The following is a 24,735-nucleotide window of genomic DNA, read 5'->3' on the forward strand; positions in this document are numbered from 1 at the left end:
GTTTCCCCCCATATGCTTGGCAGTGGACCTAGAAATGGACTGGAAGTACTTCTGGTCCACTTCCGGGTCTACCGCCGAGTGTGCAGGTGACCCCTCCATGCTCCCATCTGCCCCACCATCACCATCTTTTCGTGTGACGAAGCCATCAGAAAAGCCAATGGCACTTTATCGTGCATCAGCAGATGCATGACAAATAGATCCAAGGAGGCGATACTTCCCCTCTATCGGGCGCTGGTCAAACCGCAGTTGGAGTACTGCGTGCAAGCAATTCTGGGCGCCGCACTTCAAGAGGGATGCGGATAACCTGGAGAGGGTTCAGAGAAGGGCCACTCGTATGGTTAAGGGCCTACAGACCAAGCCTTACGAGGAGAGACTAGAGAAACTGGACCTTTTCAGCCTCCGCAAGAGAAGGTTGAGAGGCGACCTTGTGGCTGCCTTTAAGTTCATCACGGGGGCACAGAAGGAATTGGTGAGTATTTATTCACCAAGGCGCCCCCGGGGGTTACAAGAAATAATGGCCACAAGCTAGCAGAGAGCAGATTTAGATTGGACATTAGGAAGAACTTCACAGTTAGAGTGGCCAAGGTCTGGAACGGGCTCCCAAGGGAGGTGGTGCTCTCCCCTACCCTGGGGGTTTTCAAGAGGAGGTTAGATGGAGGTTAGATGAGTATCTAGCTGGGGTCATCTAGACCCAGCAGTCTTTCCTGCTTATGCAGGGGGTCGGACTCGATGATCTATTGAGGTCCCTTCTGATCCTATATCTATGAATCTATGAATCTATGAAAACTGACACCACCCTATATTATACATGCAGAATTATAACAGGCCACCTAAAACCCACCCATTCCCGCCTATGCACTATCTGACATAGCACCCACATACAGCAGGAGGAAAGTAGCAAGTGACATTGACCTACATGTACAAGAGTCAGATGACTACCACCCACTATATTGCCATCAAACAGCGCACCATCGTCTCTCATTGAGATGCAGCTTTTTGTCCTCTACTATACCATTGACCACATCACTTAAATCAGCAAGAACTACCCTCTGGCAAAAATAATGGGAGAAACTACATGACAAAGCTGTTGAATGGAGCCGGTGAGGAATTACCCTGTGAGGAGTTACCATTTGGCCCAATTACAAATGGCACACATGGTAGAGCCTGAATAGATTGAAAGTGGGTCTCAGGAGATGCAACTTTCTCATGAAATCATAAGGCCTCTACACAACTGACCAATGTGTCTGTCATGGATCATCTCTTGAGATGCTCTGTAGCACCATAGTGCACCCACAAGATTTGGAAACACTAGAAGCAGAGGGCTGTGCAGAATATTGGGAGCAGACCATATAGGAAGCTTGAACTGGAGACATGATGACAACAATAAAGATTGATCCTGTAGCCACACTACTTGACAAAATCAAACTCCTGCCAAAATTAGTATGTTTCGCACTGATCCACAGAGGCCTAGGTGGACCTAAGACTATGATGATCCATTTCTAGTAACTTGAATAAACAAGTCCTTTGATAATATGTTAATCATGCATTTTTTGGCAAATAAGCTTACTCTAGAAATCCCTATGTCTCTTCCTACACATCACTGGGCATCTTCTGAACCTACACTTCTGGTATGCAGGTGAGGCTCTCTGGCCAGGGAGTCTCCACACTTTAATACCTAGATAAACTTCTCTTTCATAAACTGTTTTAAAGGGAATCAAGACATTGCTTATTCTTTTCATCCTGTAGTTTTGTTTTAGTTTCACCATCATTTCAAAAATATGCTATCTTTCTACTGTTTGGAATACAATGTAAAACAATATAAATGAGATAGTGAACAACTCATCTCTAAGATAATTACTGTTATTGAATATGATTTGCATCCTATGAAGGTGAAGTTGTGTAGCTTATCCACTAGTGGGACTAATATCCAATTGCTTTTAAGTTATAAAATGTTGTTTTGCAATGTAAATTGTTTTAAAACATTTGGAAAGATGCCACTGAGATGCACACTAACTCAAGGCATTTTCTTTTTCTTTCTCCCACAATAATCTGAAATGCTGAACATGAATTTGATTGAATTTGGCCATTTGCACTAGATAAAGGAACAAAACCTTCTTACATGACTAGGCACTGAATTAATCTTTCATTATGCAGTTAAACTACAAATAAACACACACTGTTGCTTCTGTAGACTGAAAACATAGCACACATCAGATGCTCCTTGCATTCCTCCATTCCCCTTCACAAATTCCTTGTTTCCTCCCTCCCCTTTCTCTATATATCAGAGCCTCCATGCAATCCATCTTTAAACCCTCCTTAATGCCATGGGATCAGTGTCTCCTCCCCACCCCCAAATTTTCCACACTACTCCTTAATTCAGTAGCATTTAAATTTGAGCTTGCTGTGTTAAAATATATTTATTAAGATTAATATTCATGGCAATAAAAATAAAATTATGTCTGTGTACTGTAAATTTGGATAGCAACTACTTCCATTTACTACATTATAAAACTTAAGTGAGGACTTAACTGTAGTTCTGAATTGCTAATACTCTCTCTTTATTGCAAGTTTCACTGCTATCCAATCCTGTTAAATATATTTCTAAAAACTTAAATGTAAAGTTTAAATCAGCACTAAAAAGAAATACTTAGATGGAGAAGACAACTCAGGATTTACTAGTTAGAAATACTGCAAAGTTATGAGAAAATATTTTTTCAAATGACTTACAAACAAGTTCCCCAGCTTATTCATGAGGACATAAGGGGAGAATTAGTCAAAGGCTTTCTTGAAATATAGATATATGGCATCGTCTCCCTTGTCTAGGCAATGCATCACCTGGTCATAAAAGGAGACGAGGTTAGTCAGGCAAGACCTTCCAGCAATAAAGCCATGTTGGCTAGCATTCAGAAGGTTGCCTTCCAGTAGCCTGTTGCTGATGGATCCCTTGATGATTTTCTCAAGAATCTTTCCACGGATGGATGTCAGACTGATTGGCCTGTAATTCCCTGGATCTTCCTTCCTTCTTTTCTCAAAGATTGGGAGCACATTGGCTCTTTACCAGTCTTCCGGTACCTCTTCTGAGTGCCACAAGTTCTCAAATATCTTTGTCGTAGGGCATGCTATGATGTCCATCAGCTCCTTCAAGACCTTCGGGTGCATTCTGTCTGGGCCTGCAGAGGTTTTCCCTCACTTGATCTACGTCAATTGTGAGCCCATCTCCCACCCCCTGGATGTTTTACATCCTGTCCAACAGGGTGACCCAAGGCTAGAGACAAGCAGGGGAAGGAGCAAGGCGCTGGAGACAAGAGGGGGATGTCTCCAGGGGCTGTCTCCAGCCTCCTGCTCATTCTCCGGTACTGCCAATGAGTGTGGGGGGCTGGGAGAGCCAGCATGGAGCTAGGGGATCAAACCGGGGTGTGGAGAAGGAACAGGGAGTGGGGGGAGAGTTGGGGATGGTCCCCTCCCCCTCCTCCAGCCCCCCAATCCCCTGCTTATCTGGCAAAAGCCAGGTCCAGGTCCCTGCAGCTTGCATCTAGCATGCTTCTGGACCAGGGAAAGGGCCAATCACAGCTCTGGAACTCTGCCAGAGCATCTCTGGAGGACTGAGCCTCTGGTTGCCTCAACCTGACCCATTTTTTTCCCCTGGGTTCCTGTTTGACCCCTGGATATCAAACTTGCAGCACAGGGAACATTTTTTCATTCCTGCACGTGTGACTTGCTCCATCTCAAAGGGGTTTGAGACGGGGCAGGAGGCACGTGCGTGCTTATCTGGACACGCCCCTTGGTTACTGAATTCAGTTTGAAGGGAAGTGTACTGCTTCATAATGTAGAGCTATACCTCCACCCCTCTTTCCAACATGGAAAGCAGGACTTTGCACTTGTCTTTGTTCAATCTCATCTGATTGACTGCAAATCATTTTTTCCAGTTTATCCAGGTCATTTTGGATCCTAGGCCTCCAGACTGTCTGCAACTCCACCCAATTTGGTGTTGCCTGCAGATTTGCTAAGCATGCACTCAATCCAATTGTCCAAATCATTAATAAAGACATTAAACAATACCTGACCCAGGTCAGACCCCTGGGGAATCCCACTTGATACCTCTTCCCAACTAGACATTGAGCCATCAATGGCTACTTGCTGAGTACCAGTTATGTATCCACTTTACAGTACTTCTGTCTAGCCTGTCTTTCCTTAGCTTATTAATGACAATGTCATGGGAAAAAGTGTCAAAATCCTTGTTAAATCAAGGTATATGATGTCCACCATTTTCCCTTCATCTACAGAGTCTTTTAACTTCTCATATAAGGAAATCAGTTTGTCAGGCATGACTTGGATCTTGGTGGATCCATGCTGGCTGTTCCTGAGCACCTTGTTCTCCTCTGAGTACTTCAAAATATATTCCCTGAGAACTTGCTCCATTAACTTTGCAAGTATAGAGGTCAGGCTGACTGGTCTGTGATTCCTTGGATCTTCTTTCTTCCCTTTATAAAACATGGGCACTATATTTTCACCTGGGACTTCACCCATCCTCCAAAATTTATCAAAGAGCAGAGCCAATGGCTCTGAAATTAGCTCAGTCAATTCCTTCAGTACCCAAGGATGCATCCCATCTGGCTGTGCTAACTTGAAAGTATCTAGCTTCACTAAGTAATCCTTAATCTGTTCTTCTACTACTCTAGGCTGTTTGTCTCCTTCCTTCTCTTTGCTACCAACTAGAGTTGTCATCTAGTAACTGCCATTATTTCTGAAGACCGAAGTAAAAAAGACATTAATATTATAGCCTTCTTTGCATCATCCATAATTGGATTGCCTCCCACAGTCTAAGGAACCTATGATTTCTCTGGTCTTCCTCTTGTTTTTGACATACCTGTAGAATCCCTTTTTATTGTGTTTTATGTTCTTATTCTGCTACTCTCCTTCCTGCCTCCCCTTAAGATCCTGAACTATCATTTCATAGTCGCTGTCACACAAGTTACCTTCCACCTTCACATTTGCAACCAATTCCTCCTTGTTTGTGAGCAGTAAGAAGAGCTTCGCCTTAGTTGGCCTCTCCATCATCTTTGTCAAAAAGTTATCCCCTGTACACTCCAATTATTTGCTGGACTGTTTGTGCACTTTTTTCCCCCTCCCAGCAGAATTCCCCATTAAGAACCAAGTCCTGGAATTTGGAAGCTTTTGTCAGTTGGCTAAAGAAGGCCTTGTCCACCTCCTTCTCCTGATTTGGTGGCCTGTAGAAGACACCCACCATGACATCCCTCCCGCTGTTCTCCCCTCTGACGTTTAGCCGGAGGCTTTCAACACGCCTACCCTTCACTTCATACAACACCACAGAATATGTGTACAAAATGCATATGGGTACAATCCTGGACTCTCATGAATAATGTAACTAAGTTACCTTAGTCTTTACCATTCCTGATTTCTGTTGTAGGTCTCTGTAACAGGGGGACCTCTCGGAGCCGACTTCCCAGTGGCCTGCCCACCTGTTTCTGGGCTAACCACCTGCCTTCTCACCCGCCACGCGTTGTTATTAATAGTTTAATTGATCTTAATAAGCGGGAGGCTGCCCATTTCTTGCCCCGGTGCCACAGGGCGCTATCTGCGGCTCCGTTCCTCCCCTACACCGCAGCCCAAGCCTCGCAGATGGCATCCAGATGTTCTCACAATCACCGGCCCCACGCTGGGCCCCATAATCTTAGTGTTGAACCCCTCTATGATCCCTCCATTCTGGTGGCCTAATCCGCCTTCATCCTGGGCAGCATAGCTCCCTGAACTGCTTCCCCTTCTGGGTGTGCTCCCCCAGAGACCTTTAGCTCTACTGGCCCTGGCCCACCTCCAGGACAGTCAGAACCCCAGGCGTGCAGCTCTTGGGCGTTCCTCGCAGTGGGCCCCTGGGCCCTTTGACCCTTCCAGTCCTGGTCCCAACATTGACCAGTCAGGCAAAGTCCAGACAACCGTGAGTCTATGGCCTCACTCTCGTTCTCTGGGGGTCCACCCTCCAGACCCTACAAAGGGGTAACCCACCCAGTTGTGGGGGCTAGAGGTTAAGGTGCCCTGACCCCCCTTTCACTGAGATGGTAACTGGCCTGGTATTTCCTGGGGGTTCCCATGCCCCTGGGAGCCCCACCAGGCCACCCACTCCCGGCAGGGTGCAGTTTTATTTCATGCTCAGGACAGGAACCTCCTGACCATACCCTACAGCTCCTCCCTTGCCTCCAGATGATACCAGCAGCCCTCCAGCCAGGCGATGTTGTTGCCTGGCCTCCAGCAGCAAAACTGCCCTGTTTATATGAGCAGCCCCAGATTCAAAATGGCTGCCCTCATCAGACACCTGGCAGCTGCCAGCTCCAGGCCCTTAAAGTGGCAGGCACCCGCAATGACCTGCCACAGTCTCTTACCTAGTAACTGCTGGATTTCTTGAAGGAATGTTGTAAGCGCTCAATATTCTAACAAGAAGCTTAACATCTCCATCTGAGACAACCTGTGCAGGAACTTTTCTTCTCTCTTTTCTCTGTGGTTTTAAATGTCTTCTACGTTCACCTAGCTTAAAAACTGCATTCTTCAATTGGCTAGATAAGTTTGAATATGTTTAATCAGCTTTATATATGCATATTTTCCTATATTGTATATTCATTAAGAAAAATGGAAAATTTATTAAATGAAAATTTCCCTTCTGTGACTGACTCTTCCATAGAAGAATCCACTGAATCTGTTACAATTGTCATTAACCTGCAACTCTACTTTATTTGGAAAGCAATTAGAAATGACAACGAAGTACACAATATAAAATCCTTCCTAGATAGATTAATAAGAAAACAGAAATACAATTGTTACCCTTTCCTAAAATTAGTTACACTGATCCATTTTGTAATAATGGTTTAGCACCTTCCTGCCAAAGGATGTTGCTATAAATGGAAAGGTGCTTAAGTTTGCAGTGCTTGAAGTGGTCAATGAAGAGGTGACAGCTTTGATGATTTCCTCTCTTTGACCAGGATGCCATTGTGGAATGTGTTGAATATATTCTGATCCCATAATTTAATCTAACTAGTTAACTGGTCTTGGAAGCTCCCAAATTTATATTCTTAAAGTGTATGACACTGAATTATGTGAAATGTAGTGGGACAGGGCAATGTCATAGCAACAAAGTTTGGCACCCAGGGCAAAGCCCACAACAACAACCCACCCTCATACCCTGCACACAGATCTGAGGGGCACCCCCCAACACTTGTCCAGTGCATGCAGCAGTAGAAGCCACCCTCCCCCCACCCCGCCAAATGAGCCACTTGCAACTCCATCCTGCGCCCCACCCCAGCTGGGCAGCACCTGTTGTCACCCCTTTGCTTCTGTACCTGGGCAGTCACCTCCCTTACTACAGCACTGGGACCGAGTAGAGGAGGAAAGGTTGAGCAGCTGGCTCCAATTAACCATTCTTAGACTCTGTTAGGATAGGGAGTAATGCAGGGCCTGTATAAACCGAACCCAGATGATCTCAGAGGGAAGAGACAGTATGTAGCACTCAAGAGGATTATACTGTTGATGACGTTCAAAGCAGAGAGGGACATAGTTGTTGTTAGGGGCTGGAAGAGACCTTACAGATCATCAGGTCCAGCCCCTGAAGCAGAGACAGGGAAGAGAAGAAACACACCCCGTGACCCTGAAATTATTAAGAGTTTCATGCTCTGCTGACTGAGCTAGTCAGGCCCTAGGAAAGATTACAACATTAGGAAAAATGTAATTATTTGAGAAAAGAGTTGGGCACAGGCACTCCTATGGGAGATATTAGACTTCCTGGTGAGATACGGGAACTTATAGGGACATGGGTCTAAATACTGGCAATATCCCCTCACCATGTACCACCCTCACTAACTAAAATTAGAGTTAAATCATAATTTCTTACTCCCACACATATTGATTATATATATAAACTAAACCATTTAAAAGTTTCTAATAGAGAGTGGACACTAAAGCACCCCATCTCAGACTAACAGGCTTGCTTAACAAGACAAAGCATGAGTATTGCTAGGATGTGTGTCCATTCTTCCATCCATGTGGTGCATGTGTACCTAGCACAGAAAGCATATAAAAGCATTCACTCAAAGAAAATTTTAAAAAATTACTTTGCTCATTGTTGACTCTAGATCTGCTCTTTTTTTCACTATGACCATCAAAGAACCTAGTATAGAAGTAGGGATAGAGCCAGAGCTTTCAGTAAAATCTAAATTCCCCCTGAAATTGCAAGAAAATATGCAACTGGAAATATCCTAAACTAAAGAAAGTCCTGAAAGGTTATTTTTACTTTCACATCTCCTAGATAATTATATTTCATAAAAATAAATACCCATATTGCTCATTCATAAGGACCAATCTTTCAATTATGTTATACATGACTTTAAGGATGTAATCTAAAAACTAAACTGAAAATAGTACTTCCCAAATGGGGCATTTGATGATAACCTGCCTATCCCTGTGCAAAAGCAAGATTAGCAGGTTTGCAAAATATTAAAGGGAGAACGTTTTCAAAATAAAACCATGGATATATTTAAAAAATAGCAAATCTGTTCTCTTTCTGACACATTAGAAGTCCAGAATTTCACACCATAAGAATTCACTTTATTATTGATTTTACTGATTTGATTCCTATGCTGCCCTTCCCAGAAAAGACTCATGGCAGTCTACTATAAAAGACAAAATATTATAAAAACAGATATTATTAAAATGTTAAAATAAGAAGGTAAAAGAAGATGAACTCTCCCCTAAACTCAGAAATTCAAAAACAGTTCACACCCTTTCACTTCCCTGCCTCTGATCAAGAAGAGCATCTACCCATACCCAACCTAGCCTAACCAAATCCTAATCCATATTTAATAATTCTGTTAAAGAAAGCAACAAATTCCAACACCACCCCACCTCCCAGCCAGTCTTTCCTCTCATCCCTACTCACTCCTACTCCCTGCCTCAGATCCAGGAGATTATTCCTCCTTTATTGTTCCTTCCAAGTCATACATCCCTCTCCTCAAAACCCACTCATCCTCCCCTTCCCCCATGGGAACACCTTGTTCAATTTAAAAAACAAACAAACCCTAACATGTTCCATAGACTTTCAAGACTAGCCACACCTATTAAAGTGAGGAAGAGTCCTATAACTAAATCCTTATCTACCATTCTAAAAATGAAAAGTATTATAAAACATATGAATTAAAAGTTTACATTAATAAAGCAATATACTTAGCAATGCAAATTCAGACTCTTCTGACTTAAATATTAAGTACTTACCTCATAGATATAATTTCTTCATAATCCCTCACAATATCTGATAAATTACACCTGTGCTTAATTTTGACAAGTTGCTTTATAGTTTGTTTTCTCATCTGCAAAAATAATACTTGCATTTTTTAATAAAAGATAGTATCTCAAAAATGAAAGACATGGTCTTTCCATTATAGTCCTCTATGCTATAGAGCCTGAGATCTGACTAGGGTATGATTTCTGCTAGCTAGTTTGCACAAGGCTGCTTATGCTGCACTTATCACGGCTGGAATGAAATAGGGAACAAAGTTATAGCTATTCTTTTTTTTGTGCAAAGAGTAAGTAAGGCAGGTTAAGGAGGCCACATTAGAGCAGAAGTGTCAAATGTATGGCCCATGGGCTTTATCTGGCCTAGTGTGCTCTTAGAGAGCCACATATCTTTGGGGGGGGGCGGAGAGGAAGTGAGGCAGAGACAATTCTGTGGGGCACATTACCTCTTCTTAATCTCAGTTTGGGTGGTTTGGTTAGATATTTGAAGTCCCGTGGGAACAAAAAGCACAAATTCTTCACCCATATCTCCTTAAGCAAGGATGCTGACAAACTGCCATTATAAGTGGCTGAGAAGAATAAAATTAAAGTTCACCTTGTGACATTTTTTCTGTTTCCAAAATGTATAAATTCTCAACACTACTGGACTCCCATATGGTAGCAACTATAATATCTATTAAAATGCCAATCTTTTAAATTTTAAAGTATGTAGGGTAGTATTGCTTCAACAGCTGCTGAGCGACTTGACTGATCAGCACCATATAGGACTGACTCCATAGTCTGGATCTTATACAGTGTCATTCTGTTGCTATTGCAAACAGTACAATACAGATAATGGAACATGGTGTCTCTCTCCTCTATGTCACTGGTTGATTTCCTGTTAGTAGGGAACAGCAGTCAGCATCCATCTGATATTCAGTGTCCTCTATGAAATTAATGGATGATCCAGTTGAGGACACATATCTATCTCAACAAAACTACCATCACAATTGACTCCCTGACTAGAAGCCTCAAAAAGAAACTTACCATCAAGAAGATGCTAAAACTAAACTTCACTTTTTCTCCAGAAAAGCTTTGAGGCTTTGATGGTAAGGAAAGAAATCTATACTGATGCTTCATGTATTCTGTTGTTCACTTTCTAATACTGAATGTTAAGCACTTTCAGAAGCATTAAATTTACATTATACATGAAAAGAAAAAGCTTGTCATTTCTCATGGTCAACAGGATAATGTCAGTGTTTGTCATACATACCTTCCTCATAAAGTTGGCAGAACTAATTCTCTGTGCACTAATAGGATCCTCATCTGTCACTGAAACTTCTGTCTTCAGTTGGCTTTCATATCCCTGAATACAGAATAAGGTATTTTTTTCATAGTCGTACACTGACAACGTTTTTAAGATAAAGTTAGAAGAAATGTTTAAATAAAGAATATGATGTTCCACTTTTTCAAAATGATGATGAAATTACAAAACGTTTCAGAATATAACATTTTACTGGATTACTACAGACTGTATTCTCATCCATTTAACAAAGTCAAATATTTAAAAAAAAAATTTTAAGTATATCAAAGAGAAAAATTAAGACTCATAGTGCAAGCAATTCACTATGACAAGAACAGAAAGACATCTGTTTGGGCAAGAGTCAAAGATTTGGAGACAAAGCAAACTTGTTTCAAAAAGAAGAAGTTACAGGGGAAAAGATATAACAGGACAGTCTTCAGCAGCTGTGGTAGCAGCCCAACAGACATGGTGCCCAGGGCTACTGCTCCAATCACTCCCCAACTCTCACCCCCAGTTATGCTACTAGTAAAAGTTGTTTACACTATGAGTCATGAAACTGGGTTATGGCACTAAGAAAAACTGCTAATTGAGTGGAAAACAAAGGAAGAGAAATAGGAAGAGAGAAGATACTTGAAGTGACAACTATAACATTATATTAAAAAACAAAGAAAAATCTAGATACCTGATAGAGGAAGTCTACAGACTCTTAAAAAATAAGATATATTTAGCTTTTTTAAAAAGCAATAGCACCATGATCAACTCACAGAAGAGTCTGAGAGGTAAAAAAATAAGTTCTTTGTGTGTGTGAAAAAAATGAGCCAAAATATTATGCAACCAGGAAAGCTGGAATCCAAGGTGGCTAGTCAAACAGATGAAGGAAGATAAAAGCAAGAAGTTATCAGTAAAACTCAAGTTGACAGTGTAGGGGCCTACACAAGCCCATGTTGTAGAGTTTGAGTGATGACAAAATAATGGAAAATAAGACAAATGGAACGTCCAAGTGACAAAGGAAGACAAAACAGTTTGGGGGGGGGTTAAGAATTTTCCTTTGTTTCTGTAGATGAAGCCACAAATTTGCTTTAGGAAAATGTGTAAAAAGAAAGTGAATGTGAAAAGCTAATTAAAGGTTTCAAAAGACATGGACAGCTGGATATTATCAATGATGCCATTTTTTTTTATTACAGTTTCCATCCTGTGGTCATTGTCTTTAACACATATCCCATTCCCTCTATAATATGTCTACTTACATGTTTTCTAGAAAACAACAAGAGAAGGCTGCTAAACCAGGCAGTATTTTGCACCTAGGCCAGTAAATCCTTCTTTGGACCTGGCCATTTCTTCCCTCCCCTCTTTTTGTTATTGAATATAAAAACGAGTTCTATATTGCATTGGCAATTCAAAGGAGAACCTAGAACTTATAGATTTCATAGACTTTCATAGACATTAGGTTTGGAAGGGACCTCAGAAGATCATTGAGTCCAGCCCCCTACCCCAGGGGCAGGAAGTCAGCAGGGATCATAGGATCCCAGCAAGATAAACATCCAGATGTCTCTTGAAGGAGTTCAAAGTAGGTGCTTGAACTACCTCCAGCAGCAATCTATTCCAAACCTTTGGGGCTCAGACAGTAAAGAATTTCTTCCTTATGTCCAGCCTGAAACGGTCATGGAGGAGTTTGTGACCGTTCAACCTTGTCATCCTTTGGGGCGCTCTGGTGAACAAATGTTCCCCCAGATCCTGGTGAGCACCCCAGATAAACTTATAGGTGGCCACCAAATCACCCCGAGCCTGCACTTTTCCAGGCTGAAGAGTCCTATGGCTCTCAGCCTCTCGTCATAAGGTCTGTTTTCCTGACCTCTGATCATGCACGTGGCTCTCCTCTGCACCCTCTCAAGTTTCTCCACATCCGTTTTGAATTGCGGAGCCCAAAACTGGACACAGTACTCCAGCTGCAGCCTCATCAAGGCTGAGTACAACGGGAGAATGACGTCCTGGGATTTGCTTGAGAAGCATCTGTGGATGCAAGCCAGCATTTTTCTTGCTTTACTAGCAGCAGTATCACATTGAAGGCTCATGTTCATCTTATGGTCAATCATGACCCCCAAGTCCCTTTTATCCATAGTGCTAGCCAGCATCGCACTGTCGAGCCTATAAGGATGCTGCAGGTTTTTCTTCCCAAGGTGGAGAACCTTGCATTTTTTGGTGTTAAACACCATCAGGTTCTCATCTGCCCATTTCCTGAGCCTGTCAAGGTCAGTCTGGATTGCCCTCCTGTTCTCAGGTGTGGATGCTTTACCCCAGAGTTTGGTGTCATCGGCAAACTTGGCCAGTCCGCTTCTGATACCAATGTCCACATCATTAATGAATATGTTAAATAGTATAGGCCCAAGCACCTTGGGGGACCCCACTGGTCACAGGGCACCACGATGATTGACTTCCATCAACCACCACCCTCTGGGTCCTACCACAGAGCCAATTCCCCAGCCAGTGGATCGTGGTGAGGCCAAGGCTGCAGTTAGCCTGTTTTGCTAGAAGGTGATCATAGGATACCAAATCGAAGGCTTTTTTAAAGTCAAGATATATAACATCATTCTCTTCTCCCTTGTCCAGGTGACAGGTCACCTGGTCGTAGAAGGAAATAAGATTGGTCAAGCAAGACCTATCCGCAACAAACCCGTGCTGGCTATCCATCAGGACGTTGCCATCGGCCAGTCTGTTAAAAATGGCCTGTTTGATAATCTTTTCTAAGACCTTCCCTGGGATAGAGGTCAGGCTGATGGGTTTGCTGGATCCACTTTCCTTCCTTTTTTGAAGATAAGCACCACATTGGCCTTCTTCCAATTTTCAGGCACTTCACCCTATTCTGTGTCCCAAACTTCAGTTCTGTTACAGGTATTCGACTGGTTTCCAATCACTTATACCAATAAAAGCATAAAGTCTGTACCTGGCCTAAAATATTATTTATTATGAGTAAGGATATCAATCTGGAGATTGTCACATGATATATTACATGTCTCCACATGATTAATTCCACATGACATCATATAATAACAAGAACATTGGATTCAGATATTGTGAAAAAATAAGGAAAAATTAATATCCATACTGTTTATCACATAACTTGAAACAAAAATAATAGCAGAAATATTCATTACCTGGAAGACTGTATCTGGTATTTCTCTATCAAACAGAGGTATCTGCCAACAATAGCAGGAATCTAGTTGCCCTGAGTTCCTAAGCTGCAACAGCTGGAAACGTTTACAATTTTTAATCTCTTTTTCAGTAACAAAGTTAAATTCTTTTTGCAGCTGTTCAAGACGAAAATATTTTGGAAGAGTTTCTTCCTTGGATCTAGTATACTGTGAGAAAATGTAAAAGCAAGACTGGATTATTTTCAATTTGTTTGAAAGTTTTTTCTTAAGTTTTTGTGTTAGTTTATTAATGAAACTGCACTGGCTTGATACAAAAGCCAAAAGGTATTATGTACATTTCCTCAAAATTTGAACAAATCACCTGTAAAACCAGAGATACGTAGTTAACCATATGAGTCTGAAGTCAGGCAGAAGGCAAGGTAGATTTGCACATTATAGACTAAGTACAGACACTATAGCAAGTTTAACAGAAGAACAGCTTGGCTGAGCAGGGAACTCTTCAGTAAGCTTATACACAAAAAGTAAGCTTAAAAGAAATAGAAACTTGGACAAACAACTAGGGAGGAGTCCAAGTGCATTGCTTGGGCATGTAAGGATGAAACCAGGAAGGCCAAAGCACACCTGGAGTTACAGCTAGCAAGGCATGTGAAAGGTGACAAGAAGGGTTTTTACAAGTATGTCAGCAACAAGAGGAGGATCAGGGGAAGTGTGAGTTCTTTACTAAATGAGGAAAGCAACCTAGTGACAGAGGATGCAGAAAAGGCTGAAGTACTCAATGCCTTTTTGACCTCAGTCTTCACAGGCAAGGTCAGCTCCCAGACTAGTGCACCCGGCAGCACAGTTTGGGGAGGAGGTGAGCAGCCAACAGTGGCAAGAAAAACAGGTTAGGGACTATTTAGAAAAGCTGGATGTGTACAAGTCCGTCGGGACAGACAGGATGCTGAGGGAGTTGTCTGATGTGATTGCAGTGCCACTGGCCACCATCTTTGAAAACCCATGATTGTTGGAAGAGGTCTCAGGGGACTGGAAAGGGGAAAATATAGTGCCCATCTTTGAAAAAGGGAAGAAGAAGGATCCAAAGAGCTACAGAGTGGCCATCCTCATATCAGTCCCTACAAAATCATGAAGCAGGTCCTCAAAGAATCCAGTTCTAAGCACTTGGAGGAGAAGGTGATTAAGAAGTCAGCATGGATTCACCAAGAGCAAGTTATGTCTGACCAAGGTGATTGCCTTCTATGTTGAGATGACCGTCTCTGTGGATGTGGGAAGAGCAGTGGATGTGATACCTTAACTTTAGCAAGACTTTTGATATGGTCTCCCTCACCAATCTTGCAAGTAAGCTAAGGAAGTATTGGTTAGATGAATACCCTGTAAGGTGGATAGAAAACTGGCTGGATCATTGGGCCCAGAGGGTAGTAGTCAATGGCTTGATGTCTAGTTGGCAGCTGGTATCAAGTGGAGTGCCCCAACAGTCAGTCCAGGTTGTTTTAGTTCAATATCTTCATCAATGACCTGGATGATGGGATAGAGTGCAACCTCAGGAAATTTGCAGATGACACCAAGCTGGGGGGAGTAGATATGGAGTAGGGTAGGGCCTTGAGAGAGACCTTGACTAATTGGAGGATTGAACCAAAAGAAACTGCATGAGTTTCAATAAGGACAAGTGCAAAGTCCTGCACTTAGAATGGAACAATCCTATGTACCAATACAGGCTGGGGACCAACTGGCTAAGCAGATGCTCTGCAGAAAAAGACCCGGGGGTTACAGTGGACAATAAGCTAAATATGAGCCAAGAGTGTGCCCTTGTTGTGAAAAAGGCTAACGGCATACTGGGCTGCATCTGTAGCATTGCCAGCAGATTGAGGGAAGTGATTATTCCCTTCTATTCAGCACTGGTGAGACTGCATCTGGAGTACTGTGCCTAGTTTTGGACCCCTCACTATAGAAAGGATGTGGACAAATTGGAGAAAGTCTAGCAGAGAGCAACAAAAATGGTGAGGGGGCTGGGACTTATGAGGAGAGGCTAAGGGAACTGGGTTTACTGGGCATTTATACAAATGCTCCAGGAGTGGGGGAAGGGGGCATTTTAATTAGAGCGGCTTCAAGAGCCACTTTAATTAAAGTGCCTGGAGTGTCACGTGCATCAGTGTCCCTGCACTGAAAATGGCAGCAGGGGTGCTTCAATGAGCTTTAGTTAAACCACTCCTGCTGCCATTTTTCAGCACAGGAACACTGATACACATGATGCTGAAGTCTGGCAGAGTATAATTACAGTACATCAGTCTCAAGTTGTAGCAAGGTAAGTTTAGGTTAGATATTAGGAAAACTTTCTCACTAGAAAATTTTATGATATATATTCATGCCCACATTTCTGCTGTAGGAATTGTTTTTTAAGATTAAAGAAACACTTGGGTTCTTGGGGTAATTCACGTTTACTTCTTGTTGTTTTCTTTTAAAATGCACTTAGTATATGGTTTGAGAAACTTAAATGAAATGCTTTTCTGAAAATACTTTCATCAAGTTGTGCTGTTCCTTTCACCTGCAAAATGATATTAATTTCACTGGAGTTATATGGGTACAATAGAACCCAGATATTTTGCCGAGTTACATTCAAAATCTTCCTTCTGCCATCCTCTCCATGAAAATAAGGGCTTGTGAAATGTCTGGGGGTATATAAACCCACAACAAATAGCTGCATGGGATGGAAGAGGGGCTCTAAATGTTTGCTGTAGCTTTTCATTACAAAAGACACCAGTTCTCTGATAGCAGGACTGCTAATGAACTCCAGCTGATTGGATAAATATTGCCCTTTGAAATAAAAACTGTGGTAAATAGCTGAACAGCTTCTTCTTCAATCAGCAACCTGCTGTGAATTAAGCAGATCTGAATCACACAGGTGTAGATGATCTGGATTCTACTGAATAAGAATAGAATTTAACCAATTGCTTTTTTAATTAAAAAAAAATATCCAATGACTTTATTCCAAAGTCTGTGGTGCAATGTTTTTAATTTAGAAAGATGATCAAGGGGCTGTGAAATATCTGAGTCAAGCTGTCTCTGTTTTTGGAATTCCGGGTTCATGTTGCAAACTGAAAGAATGAACTTATTTTGTGTACATTTTAATATATTTTTATTCAAAAGAATAAGAAAGGAGATATAAAATTAAACAGATAACTAGAGTTAGACTTTATAATTGCACTATTATGATTAATAATGAAGCAGTGCATATATCAAATCTACAGTAGTAAAAAGTGAGATTTGATTGAACAGATCAGTGGTTTAAGAATAATGTTTTACATCACCTCATCAGATTAGTACAACTGATAACCACATCATAATGGTTAAAAGAAATAATTATTTTTGTTAATCCTGCATCATGAGGCTGAAAATGTCTCATTTAAATGATGGCCTTAACCAATATTGCAGACACAACAGTACCTTCTACCTAGCTAGTGAAAGATGTGAACAGCTCCTCAACAATGTATTTTCCGTTCTGAGGGAATGTACTGATTAAATGATAGACTTGGAAGTCTTGGGCTTGGGCTTCCTTTTAGGGAACTAGGATGATACATTTCTCCAGAAACATACCACATGCTAGGATAACAAGTATAACTGGCCTTCAAGGTAACTGTAGTTCTTCAAGATTAATAGTCTTTATAATAAAGTTAGCCTTCTTCACTGTAGATGCACATACATTACATGTATGAGAGACTAGATACATGCAAGGACATAAAGGCTGCAGTAACTGTCATGGGTGACTGGTGCTTCTTGAGTCGGGGGGGCCCTTTCCCCCCCCCCCCCAGTGGCTAGACCCAGGGTGGGTCCCCCTGTGGCTGATCCCAGGTGACTTCTGGGTGAGCCCCCACTCCCCGGCCAGTGCTCTCAGGGGTGGCACCAGTGCTCTTGCCTGCCCCCTGCCCAGGAATGCTGGCTGATGGGGTGCACCAGCATTCTCAGGGGGTGAACATGCACCCCCTACGCATTGCCACTGGTAACTGTGACCCAGCCTCCATTCCCTTGCTATTCAGAAGCCTATGCTGCTAAGAACTCTAAAAATGAAGGTTGGCAGGAAGGTAATGAGATCCATGAGGATATTGCAAAGAACCAGTTAATGCAAAGTAAGTAAATCATTTTTTTTTTCATGATAAATCTACGTGGATTCCACAAAAGGTGATTGACAAGCAATTTTCTCTTGAAACTCTGGGGATGGAGCCTTGGCTGTATCAAACCAAGATCATATTACTACTATATATATGGTCATAGGCAACTGGTAGGGAGGGGTACAGGGGGCACATGCCCCCCTGACAGGGGCGTCCTCGCCACCGCCACCACCTGCGGGTGCTCGCCAGCTCCGCCCCTGCTGCCACCAATGGCATCTGGGGGTGCTTGCCAGATCCATCCCCACCGCCAACTCCACCGGTAGTATCCGTGAGTGCCCCCCAGATTCAGGAGGCACCAGTCGCCCATGTATATGGTGGCTACCCCAAGTACCATCTGAAATGCGTAATGTTTAACAAAGATTAGTGAATTATTCCATATGGCCCTCTTGCAGAGCTCAGAGATCAGCCTGCTTCAAAATGTGCCAGAAACATCATCTGTCTCTCAGTGGAACTTGCCTTACCAGCCAAAGGAAAATGCTTGCCAATCAACCAGTCAGCTTATAGCATGAGAAACATATTGTTTGATCCACTGCAAAAACAAACTCAGTTAACCTTTCACAGCATTAAGCACAGGGAGAAAAACAAAGAGATGGGAAGACAGCCTAAAGGTTTAGTTGAAGGGGTTAGACTCTGAAGGTATCCAGGAGTATGAAGCTTCTTTTCTGTCAGAAAATAATGTGAGTTCAGGAAAATGACAAGAAAGGTAAGGAGTGATTCTGAGGAACTTCTGAGATTACCTTGGCTATAAATTGGTGAAGCAATTTCATCTTACCCTGCCTCTATAAACAGATGTGTATGGTAATCCCCTAGTATATCAGCATGGAGATTTGCCATGCCTGTGACGGCAGCTAAAAAGACTATCTTGTTGGAAAGGAGATTTCATGAGCTGCCAAAGAATGACATTCTTCTTTCGTATGGCTGGCTTTGAGCATCGATTATAAGTTCAGTTCAAGGTTAGTTAAGCAGTCTAATGCTCTTGAGGAAAGAGAATGCATCTCTGCAGTGTCACCATCAAATTCGTATAGAGGCCAGAGTGTTGTTATGTGGTCCATTGATTAATCAGGGTTGCCACAATTACATTCTGCAGAACTCCTAATAAACCATCTGTGCATCAAGGTGACCACAGCAGCCATGCTCAGTTTGGATCCCACTTAGAACCTTCCATGTTTTTCACAGAAGATCAAAACCAGGAGGTTTTATTGTTGGGGTCAGAAATGAGATGTTTATTCCAAATAGTAGTTTCATTCCAAGCTTTCCTCCAAGCTGCTGCATTATTGTGTACTGCAAGAACTTGTACACATATCCACAAAGGTTTCTGGGAGACCAAGTGGTGAGCTGGGAGGTTTAAATCTTTAAATCTCTATAGATGGGTAGGTCTAGGTTTTCATTCATGCAAACGACCACTCTGTACGTAGCTGGGTTACAGGAAATATCTGGAGGGGCAATATTGACCAGCACCAGTAACCATTGAATTGCACAAGAACAAGGCCATGTAGAGTAGGGGAGCTCAAGTGAACCAAAGGTGCTGCATGTGCCATGCCAGAGGGTGAGAAGTAAAGCCTGAAGACCCAAGGGGCTCACTCAAAGGAGCAGGGCAGTAGAGAGTGGCCCAGTGATGGGCGTTATGCAAGACCCCCTGTGAGAGAGGGGTGGAGTGCAAGAGGCCCCTGTGAGAGGGGGGTAGAATGAGTGTGTTTGTAAGAGTGGAATGAGTAAGTCCCAGTCTGAAACTGGGGAGCAATACCAATCCGGGCCACAATGTAGGAAAGGTTTGGAGCTGTGGATAGTGCCCCCAGGCATCAGGGTAGTGAATGGGTAGCCTCCCACTTAATATACTATGGAACCATTCAAGTCATGGCAGGAAAGAGAGGGCAGACTGCCCTAGACAGGTGGACGGGCTAATACATGATCTAGCCCTGGGAAGGCCCCCTGTCACAATAACCAAGACTATAAGGTGTGAGAAGGTGAACTGTGACTGAACAATATGGTGATGGCAATGTTGCTGTGATGTATAAGCCAGTCTCAGGAGCAATATTATAGTCCAAAAACTTCAGAATCAGGGCTTTTACCAGGTACTTCATGTTAGTTTTTGCTGCCCACATGGCAAAGCCTTTCTGAAGAGTAGGGCTTTCTAGGTAGAATGTCTACTGCACTGTACAAGATTCTCTTGAGCCTGTTGAGAGCAAATCTCTGTTATTGCTGGTCATCTAACCAGCAAACCCATCAACTGCAATGATTAGTGCCTAGTGTAGTATCTGAACCCTAGTTCTCATAGAGAAGGAAGGAGGGAAGTTGATTGAATACCTGCAGCAAATTAGATAAAATTGCCTTGGCCCATTGGAATCTATTATAATATGCCAGCTGGCAGAACACGGGAAACGTAATCATTTTCATGAACTATTGTACAACTCAGTTACCCTGTTTAAATTTGTGTTGCTTCTTTCTTGACTCCACAGGTTAACCCCTTTGTAAAGACACCAATGGGAAACAGCAGTCAAAGAGCTACTATATGTATTTGGGTGCAATACAATCATGTCCGACTTAGTTGAGTGGTTTATCAAGATCCACAGATATATGAACAAGTCTACCTGGTTTAACAGGGAACCTCTACCCTGTTATTAGGAGGGCTTGATTAAGGTAAGGAGCCAAGGGTTAGACAGCTAATGAGGTAATTAGCTACACCCAGCCTCTAGGAGAGGACAGAAAGGCCAATCACATGACCAGAGGGAGGCTGGGTTGGAGAAGATAGACCCAGTCCCTAAGCAGGCTGGGGGAGCAGCAGGGGAAGGAGTTCGGCCTTGCCAGCCAAAGGAGGCAAAGCTCAAGGGAGCTGATGGACCAGGCTGCCCAAGGAAAAAGGACTCCAAACTGTAGTGGAGAGGGAAGTAGAGCATCACTAGACAGCAAAAGTTGTGTTTAAGCCTGTGTGGCAGTGCTAATATTGTGTGGGATCAACCCCGTCAATACCTATTGTTGGCTTAGAAATGTTATTTAAAGGTCTGGTTTTAGGGAATTGGCTTATAGGCATGGATATATGTATTATAATGGTTCAAGATTAGTGACTAATTGAATTTCTAAAGAGCCTGGGTTTCACACACAGAGTTCCATATAGCCCTGGAAGCAGATGGGCTGTCTAGCACAATAAGGCCAACAGATAGACACAGCCTGAGAAGTGAGGGGGGCATGCCATGACATGAGATCATAGCCTTCAAAGCAGACAGGTTGTCTAACACAACAAGGACACACAGCCTGGGAACTGAGGAAGAACATTCCATACTGTCCCATAACACAAAACAAATGACACCAGCTACAAGGCCTCAGAGCAAGGGGGACCTTGAGTCCCAGTTTTGGGGGAACAGACCAAATTAGGAGAAGACCCAGAAGGCTACATGGATGTGTAACCACAGAGAGACAGTCAACCAGAGATAGCCATGAATGAACAGTCATCAGGAGTCATCAAGGGGGATGGAGAATACAAAAGCAGAGACTTGAGATTAACAAAGAGTCCCACCCATCCCTCCTTCTCTTCCTCCCTGTCCTTCCCCATCTTGCTCCCTGAGAGGAGTCCCCATTCCCGTCCCCCAGGAAGGGTCCCCAAGACCACCAAGGACCAAAGGCATACCAGCAGCCTGTCCCATGCACCACACTGGAGGGGGGGGTGGCTTCGGCATCCCACCTCCAGACTGTTGACACCTAAGAGAAAGAGCCTCAGAGTGGAGCCTGCATCCTGACCAGATGTACTTTGACTCTGACAGCCCTAGGATTGATAGATATAGAATTGTTTGATTGTTTGTATTGTTGCTTTTTTGTTATCACTCTGTAACAATAAATTCGCCTATTATCAACTGGCAGGTGTTGTGGTCGATCTGAGGGTTGTGCTCGCCGAGAACAAAGGTATAGGGGCCAGGTCCAAATCCAGTGCCAACACTATCTGACAGGAAGAACCTTTGGGCCAAATAAGGGCAAGCAGTCTGGTAGGGGGACCAATAGGAGTAGCCTGAGACAACTTTTGGGGACTAGAGCTGCAACATGGAGATGGAGCAACTAATGGGGCTGTTGGACAAACAGCAGGCTACCACCAATGAACAATATAAGTGGCAGTATGGCCAGGCTCAGAAGAGAGAGACCAGGAAGGAGGAGATAATGCATAGGCAGTTGCAGCAGACTGAAACCTTACAGACTCTAGTAGTTGTAACTGCCTTCTTGTTTTCTAATATACTCACCCAAGGTACAGAGAGCCTCAGGTTGGGGACTGCCATGTATGTTCCAGAGCACATGACCAAAGATGAGCCTAAGGCATTTATAGAAGCCTTTGAGAGGGCAGCCCTTCCTGCTCAAGGGGATAAATAAATATGGGCATTGCGGCTGGAGATGTTACTGGTACAGGAAGCTCAAGAAGCCTATTGGGCATTGCCTTGAGCAGAGATGAGAGAGTACAAGAATGATAAAGGAAGCCATTCTGAGATGCTTAGAGGTTTCTGAAGGGACCCACAGGCAGGGGGTTGGAGCCAAGAAATAACCAGGGATCTTTACGCCTCTCAGGTTGGACCTTTGGAGCCAAGAAAGGACCAGGGATCTTTACGCCTCTCAGGTTGGACCAGTACCTAGACAAGGCAGCCAAGTGGCTCCTTCCTGCAGAAAAATCACCTGACGAGATTCTGGGACAAACTGTCTTGGAATAGTTTACATGAGATCTGGAACAGTAAATCAGGGATTGGGTGAGGCACCATCATCTCCAAACCCTCAACAAAGCAGTGAGACTGGCTGAGGTTTTTTGTGGCAGCCAAAAAACAGGCCTAGCATGAGCAAAAGCATGGAACAAAGGAAGCCAGGGGAAGGCCGAGGCTCAGCAAGAGAGCAAAGAGGCCCCAAGAGAAAAGTCAACTGTGCCTGGCAACAGTGGATAGGCTTGTTTCCAGTGCAGGCATTAAGCTACCATTGGGGTGGCAAGCCAAGATTTATCACAGAGAGTCCAGTGGTGACTTCAAGCAGTAAAATAGAGAACTCCAGGCTGGAAGATATGGAGTACAGCTGTGAGGCTATAATGTGTAAAGCAGTGGGTAGAACACACATTCCACAGTTGATAGGGAATGTGGAAGTAAAAGGGAAAGCAGTGACGGCTCTGGTAGACTCAGACTGCAAGCAGACACTCATTAGACAAGGACTGGTGCCTGAAACAAGAGGAAAGAAAGTCAAACCTCATATCCTGGTTTTCCAACACAGGGAGGCAAATAAATATACCAGCATTCCTGTGCAACTGATGGTAGCATGGCATATACATACTCTGCAAGTGTGTGTGGCCTCTAGACAGCTTTATCCAGTGTTGTTGGAGTGTGTAGAAGAGTATGGGGAGTGGGAGGAGGAAAACCTACGCTCGCTCCTTTCCCCTTAGTATCTAGAAGTCAAGCAGCCCCAACAATAAAGGGGCAAGACACAGGAGTGGTTGAAACATGGCAACTGCAGAGCCTGCTCAGAGGCAGCAAACAGAAGAAGGCCCTAGACAGGTCTGGGAGCGTGGAAAGGACTAAACCCTTACCTCCAGAGCAGTCTCAAGTGGAGGGGAGAAGTATCCCAGCAGGGAAAGCCTGTGTTGCAGAGAGCCCCAGGAGAACACAGAGATGGTCTGGTCCCCTTAAGGTTCCCACTGGGAAACAAAAAACGCATGGGAAGGGAAAGCCCTATTTGGAAATGCTAAGACGGGGCTGGAACAGCCCAGATTGTTTATAACCTCAGGGGAGGAGTTACTTAATATTAATTCAGCCCAGGTGTCACCCCTCAATACAGGACAGATGAGCTATAGCAGGGGACTAGAAACCATCATTGACAGGCTGAGAATGCAAGGCGGAGAGCCCAAAAGGACATAACCAGTAGTGAGAGGGAAAACCCTGCACCAGAGAGCAATGGAGTCCAGGGGTGAGGAACACCCCTGACCATATTTTTGCATTTTTGTTTCTAATGGACTCCAGAAGCTTCCTGGGAGTCATCCAGGAAGCTACTGAGAGCCGCTCCTAGCTGTGACACTTGAACAGGAGAGCCTGTACTTAAATCTGGAGGACTGTGACAGGAGTGGTGGGGTTGAAGGAGCCCCCTGTAAGGACTGTGAGGTTCCTTTACATGCCATAACTGATTATTTTGGATTACTGGACACAGCCCTGCCAGTGGAGCCGGTTCTTTCCTTCTCAGGGAGAGAATTCTCCAATTATTACCATCAAGTCATGGCAGACGAGTGCCCCAAGAAGGTAGCATACCTCTTTAGGGGTGCACAGTACTGGCTGAGCCATATACAAAGGGACTCACCTACAGGGTGCAGTTGGCCCTGGGGTTCCCCAAATTATTGACAAAGATGCTATGGGAGAATGGGGCTGAAGCTCAGCATGAATGAGGGTTAGTGGGGCAGCAGGCTGCAGCTGCTTATGGGGAAGAGACCCAAAAAGAGAAGGAATCTACTAGGGCTGTGCAAAGCTTCAGTAGCCGATTCAATTAGGAGGAGATTCAGCCTGATTCGGCGGTCGAATCTCCGAATACAAATCGAATTGGGAGACCAATGAAAAGGTCCAAATTGAATCGGAAGCCTCCTAATTGATTTGGAAAAGATTCATGCCACTTCGGAGATTCAGCCATAGACTAAACAGACAGCAGTCCTCACCACGCTGGACACAGCTGCCTCCAACCGGTAAGTCTGTTGTGGTGGGTGGAGTGGGGAGGGAAGGGGTGTTGGGGAGGCAGATCAATGCCCCCACAGCAAGAGAGAAATTGAGACTGGGGCTGGGACAAGCTGCCCAGCTGGGGGGGGTGGCGTGTTACTCAGGGAGGGAGGCATGGGGGCACAGGATGAGGGCGCAGCAGCGCCGGG

General features: G+C 43.7%; 1 protein-coding gene across 1 annotated transcript in view; it reads right to left on the reverse strand.

The window, feature by feature from the left end:
* Positions 1 to 24,735, reverse strand: part of CC2D2B (coiled-coil and C2 domain containing 2B) — a 112,341-nt gene that overhangs the window by 36,355 nt on the left and 51,251 nt on the right. The window contains exons 18-20 of the mRNA XM_025213285.1: positions 13,726 to 13,929; positions 10,544 to 10,636; positions 9,271 to 9,365 (exon numbers count right to left, since the gene is read on the reverse strand). Of these exons, the coding sequence (XP_025069070.1) occupies positions 9,271 to 9,365; positions 10,544 to 10,636; positions 13,726 to 13,929 (392 nt within the window). The remainder of the gene's footprint in view (positions 1 to 9,270; positions 9,366 to 10,543; positions 10,637 to 13,725; positions 13,930 to 24,735) is intronic.

The sequence above is a fragment of the Alligator sinensis genome, unplaced genomic scaffold (assembly GCF_000455745.1).
Source record: "Alligator sinensis unplaced genomic scaffold, ASM45574v1 scaffold472_1, whole genome shotgun sequence".
NCBI classification, from domain to species: Eukaryota; Metazoa; Chordata; order Crocodylia; family Alligatoridae; genus Alligator; species Alligator sinensis.